We start from the raw sequence: 5,857 nt of genomic DNA on the forward strand, positions 1-5,857 counted from the left end.
AAGTTGGGAAATAGGCATATGACGTCACATAAAATAACTGGAACAAGCTGAGAATTATGAATGGTCAGGCCCATAATCTGAGTTAAACTGTTAAACATATATATCTGTTTAACCCAATGTTGGATTAATCAACCTGATTGGTTGTTTTTGACCGGATTAAAATTCAGCCAATCGGAATCCAGTGTTTTTGTCATAGAACCCAATGTTGGATTAATCAACCTGATTGGTTGTTTTTGACCGGATTAAAATTCAGCCAATCGGAATCCAGTGTTTTTGTCATAGATATGAGAACATAATTATCGGGAAGTGCTAACAAGAGATAAAGAATGAGTGAGTTATCAAAAAGAACTACTCTTTTCAGTGGACTACTACTCGTGCAATGAGTCAGATCCTAAAACGTGTAACTCACTCTTCAACTCCCTATACCTTAAGGACCGACTCACTGATTGAGTAGATCACTATAAAGAGTAGTTCTTTTGAACAACTCACTCTTTACACATCTCTACTGTTAAACCTATCATACTTGAATCAGAACATACGAGTACACTTTCCGTTTTTCATAGGTAAACCGACCTACTGATTGAGTAGATCACTATAAAGAGTAGTTCTTTTGGACAACTCACTCTTTACACATCTCTACTGTTAAACCTATCATACTTGAATCAGAACATACGAGTACACTTTCCGTTTTTCGACTCACTGATTGAGTAGATCACTATAAGGAGCAGTTCTTTTGGACAACTCACTCTTTACACATCTCTACTGTTAAACCTATCATACTTGAATCAGAACATACGAGTACACTTTCCGTTTTTCATAGGTAAAATATCTTACTTAAAGTAAATTTTCATTAGTGTTCTTGCTATAATTAAATTATAGGTCATCTTATGTATAAAAATATTTGAATGAACGACAAAAGCGTCTTCCACCCCCAGGCAAGTGAATGGCCAAGCTTATAGTCATTTATGACTGGATTATACAAGGTCAGAGCTACTGGCCTTATGTAAACACCACTGGCGTCCATCAGTCCACTGCCGCTAATGCGGGCCGCCGTCTTTATCTTGCCGCCTACAATGTTTATACCGCCTTGGTCATCCATTCAATTAATTTGTTCCTACTTAGAAGTCTTTTTATTCTGCAGACAGCCAATTCTCGGTAGAAAACAGCTATAACTGAAACATATAAAGCATGCCCAAAATTAGTAAAATTGTCAGGTCTACTTGATACTTGATGAAGTCACACACTATCAGATAGACCTGACAGGTATGACTAAAAAGGTCCGCCTGTCAGGTCTACCTCATACCTGATATGAGTAGGTACACAACTACACACACTATCAGGTAGACCTGATAGGTACACACACTATCAGATAGACCTGACAGGTACGACTAAAAAGGTCCGCCTGTCAGGTCAACCTCATACCTGATGAGTAGGTACACAACTACACACACTATCAGGTAGACCTGATAGGTGGACCTCATCAGGTGTACCTGTCAGGTCTACCTGATAGTAAGTGGCTGGCCTTAGGGTGCCTGTTGTGGATTTTTCCGCATCTGACATACATATCATAACTGACTTATAGCCGATTTCACCAATATTTATTCAGTCATTAGAACTCCTGTTAAGCTAACAGCCAGTTCAGTTCCATTTAATTTGTATTGGCTTAACAGGGCTGTTAAGCTAACGGACTGTTTGCGGCTGGAAAGAAGGTTGGTGAAATCCACCATCACTCTTTTAGACTTATCTACTTACCAAGTAATAGTTTCAACAACAAATCAGAGAGCGCGCCAGAGAGTTACAGGGCAGAACTCAGGCGTCTCTCCTTGTCCCAGGTTTCGTCTCAGCTACTCGAGGAGGGCTGCAAAGGTTCGGGAACTAGGTGGGGGGTCCTTGAGCTGATGGGGGGCAGAATGGGGGAGGCGGGCCAATGGTAGGACGAGGACGAGGGACTCGCGGAGGTGGCCAACGTTGGAGGCACACTCCTGAGAAAGAACCAAAGTTCCGCTGTTTAGGCCTATACAGAGAAAAAGCTAAAAAGGAACTAGCGCTCAAATTCCTCAGACAGCTTCGATAATTCATGACGATCAAAAGTGTCCGCGGGCCGGATCTCGAGAAATGTACGGTACGGCCGCTATTTAACGCCAAACCTTCGAAAAAGCTCAAAAAGAGTTCGCAATTCTCAGGCCTTTAAATTTCAGCCAAAGTCGCTCGAACTTGGCACAGAGATTTGATAAATTATGTAGATCAAAAATATCCTTGGGCCCTGTTTCCAAAAGGAACTGTTTCCAAATACATAAGACCTTGTTTAGACTGCGGGAGTAAAGGGACTTTTCTGTCTCATTTTGGCAGTATAAACAGGGGATATTCTATTCTGTTCTATAACTCTCACCTGGAATGTGACAGTACAGTCGGGTTCGAGGGTATCGTGGCGGCGGATTCCGGGTGCAGGAAATTTCGGCGGCTCTCGCTCATGCTGGTAGGATTACTGGCGCTGTTGGTTATGGTACCGGCAGTGCCATTGGTGTTGCCCAGGGCAGAAGGGTCTTTACTCCCCCCGGCACCGGGTGAGGATAGGTGCTGGGTGATGCATCGAGTCAGTAACTCCGGTAGGAGCTCCACCTGGGAAGAAAGAGGGAGCGAAGTGAGATTTTGCACTTCCAATAAATAATTTTCCAGTGACAAAAAGAATAAGCTGACATAACAGACCACGAAAGTGTGTTGTTACTTTGGCAAGAAACAGTGACTTGAATGTTTTCTTCTATCGTGTCCTCCTGTCTTCAATGTCGGGACGGTAAGACTTCGGTTGTGACAGTTCCCTCTATTAAACCTCTTCCAAATATATCTAGGGTAAGTACTCAAAACGTGTTTCGGCACTAAAAAATGACCATCGAAAATTTTGGCGACTAACTACATTAAATTCCATATTATACCCAGGATAAGGAAAGTAAAAATATAATGAGAATTGGTTATTTAGCACATCACGCAATATTTTGTGGCAATTTTACTACTGTATGGTTGAATTTATTACCTGTTCTTGTAGAGTCACTAGTTTATCTTCCAACGCTACCAGTCTATCTTCCAAGGCATCGTATCTTGAGCTCATGTCGGACGAAAGGGTGTTGTTACTTTGGCAAGAAACAGTGACTTGAATGTTTTCTTCTATCGTGTCCTCCTCTCTTCAATTCAATGTCGGGACGGTAAGACTTCGGTTGTGACAGTTCCCTCTATTAAACCTCTTTCAAATATAACTAGGGTACTCAAACCGTGTTTTGGCACTAAAAACTGACCATCGAAAATTTTGGCGAATAACTACATTAAATTCCATATTATACCCAGGATAAGGGAAGTAAAAATATAATGAGAATTGGTTATTTAGCAAATCATGCAATATTTTGTGGCAATTTTACTACTGTATGGTTGACTTTATTACCTGTTCTTGTAGAGTCACTAGTTTATCTTCCAACGCTACCAGTCTGTCTTCCAAGGCATCGTATCTTGAGCTCATGTCGGATACTATCTCGTACACTGTGTTCTGTGTCTTCGCCATGTCGGTGATGGTGTTGGCGTTGTCCATCAGTTTCCGTTGATCCATTTTGACCTTCCTCAATCTGAAGAAAAAGAGAATTTTGGTTTGCCAAACACTCACACTTAATTACAATTTTCCTGGACTTAGTTGGCACTTACCTTAATGTTTGGTTTTGGACCTTTCGGGTCTGAATTCCAGACCTGTCTTTAACAGATTGTCAAAGTTATATCGTCCGCGAACTTGTCAATTGGCGGCGGATTCCGGGTGCAGGAAATTTCGGCGGCTCTCGCTCATGCTGGTAGGATTACTGGCGCTGTTGGTTATGGTACCGGCAGTGCCATTGGTGTTGCCCAGGGCAGAAGGGTCTTTACTCCCCCCGGCACCGGGTGAGGATAGGTGCTGGGTGATGCATCGAGTCAGTAACTCCGGTAGGAGCTCCACCTGGGAAGAAAGAGGGAGCGAAGTGAGATTTTGCACTTCTAATAAATAATTTTCCAGTGACAAAAAGAATAAGCTGACATAACAGACCACGAAAGTGTGTTGTTATTTTGGCAAGAAACAGTGACTTGAATGTTTTCTTCTATCGTGTCCTCCTCTCTTCAATGTCGGAACGGTAAGACTTCCGTTGTTACAGTTCCCTCTAAACCTCTTCCAAATATAACTAGGGTACTCAAAACGTGATTTGGCACCAAAAACTGACCATCGAAAATTTTGGCGAATAACTACATTAAATTCCATATTATATATACCTACCCAGGATAGGGAAAGTAAAAATATAATGAGAATTATCGGTTATTTAGCAAATCACGCAATATTTTGTGGCAATTTTACTACTGTATGGTTGATTTATTACCTGTTCTTGTAGAGTCACTAGTTTATCTTCCAACGCTACGAGTCTGTCTTCCAAGGCATCGTATCTTGAGCTCATGTCGGATACTATCTCGTACACTGTGTTCTGTGTCTTCGCCATGTCGGTGATGGTGTTGGCGTTGTCCATCAGTTTCCGCTGATCCATTTTGACCTTCCTCAATCTGGAAAAGAAAAAGAGAGTTAAACGACATTTTCGGTTTGCCAACACTCACACTTAATTACAATTTTCCTGGACTTAGTTGGCACTTACCTTAATGTTTGGACCTTTCGGGTCTGAATTCCAGACCTGTCTTTAACAGATTGTCAAAGTTATATCGTCCGCGAACTTGTCAATTTAGAACAGAAAAAAAAGTAAAAATCAGACCTGAAACGTCCAAACCAAACATTAAGGTACGTGCCAACTATAAGTCCAGGAAAATTGTAAGGAAAAGAGAGATCGTATCTTCCTGCTATAGTGTTTACCAGTGCCAGCAAAGGTAGTGTATGCCAAAGGAGCAAATTAGCTCCTATCTTGACTAGCACTGGGACTAAGGAGCAAAATAGCTCACCATTAAAAATAGTACACCTACTAGGTTTTGACAAAAATATCCAAAGGAGCAAAATAGCTCCTATCTTGACTAGCACTGGGACTAAGGACTATTATATAAGGAGCAAAATAGCTCACCATTAAAAACAGTACACCTACTAGGTTTTGACAAAAATATTGATAGTGTGCGGGCGGCAGCATAAGAAAGCAGCTGAACAATAAGGAAACAAAGTCACATAATAGGTACATGGGTCCGTATTCGATCAGCAAATTAGTTAAATGAAATTCCGTCTCCGAAAACTTGCGGCCCAGACTGAACAATAAGGAAAACAAAGTCACATAATGGAGGAGTTGCATTTGGGAAAATATTATTAAAAAAAGGTCGATTCCTACGTAAAAAGTTGTGAAAAATCCAAATCTGAGGTCAAAACTCCAAAAAAATAATTTTAAAAGGTCGAAAATTCAATTTTTAATTGCCGTTCTAATTAAAAAGTTCAAAGAGTTGTGACGTCAGACTTAACGTCAAAATGCTCCGCAAAACTAATTGAGAAGTTTTATTAACGAAGGGCAAGGTGCCCTAGACGAAACTTTGGATTTTGAATAAAACAGCTTTGAAATTTTTGACTCGCATTACCCATTGAAAAGTATTGGGAGAACTTTACAAAAAATCTTGAAGAATAATGGGAATAATAAAATAATTATTTGGAAACTGATTCTTAATAACAATCGGCATTAGAGAAGACATTTTTCCGCCCGGGGCGAATGTTATCGGCGTGTTAGGGCTCAAGTTAGGTCCTTCTTATATAAAAGCCTCCAATTTTCTCAAACAGCCAAAAAGTTTAAGAGCTTTCCCTTAATCACAATTTTCTCGAGGCCCCAGATGGGCGAGAAAAAAATCTATTCAAAACTTTGAGGAAGAAATAATCTTTCCTTAA

At 40.6% G+C, this 5,857-nt stretch overlaps 1 protein-coding gene across 1 annotated transcript in view; it reads right to left on the minus strand.

Annotated features, from left to right (window-relative positions):
- Positions 1-747: 747 nt before the first annotated feature.
- LOC103518656 (small conductance calcium-activated potassium channel protein-like) overlaps positions 748-5,857 on the minus strand; it is a 14,916-nt gene continuing 9,806 nt past the window's right edge. The window contains exons 7-11 of the mRNA XM_026830395.1: positions 3,779-3,845; positions 3,431-3,598; positions 2,390-2,619; positions 1,753-1,982; positions 748-1,172 (exon numbers count right to left, since the gene is read on the minus strand). Of these exons, the coding sequence (XP_026686196.1) occupies positions 1,841-1,982; positions 2,390-2,619; positions 3,431-3,598; positions 3,779-3,845 (607 nt within the window). The 3' untranslated portion in view covers positions 748-1,172; positions 1,753-1,840. The remainder of the gene's footprint in view (positions 1,173-1,752; positions 1,983-2,389; positions 2,620-3,430; positions 3,599-3,778; positions 3,846-5,857) is intronic.

Source organism: Diaphorina citri, unplaced genomic scaffold, assembly GCF_000475195.1.
Source record: "Diaphorina citri unplaced genomic scaffold, Diaci psyllid genome assembly version 1.1 scaffold2291, whole genome shotgun sequence".
Lineage (NCBI taxonomy): Eukaryota > Metazoa > Arthropoda > Insecta > Hemiptera > Psyllidae > Diaphorina > Diaphorina citri.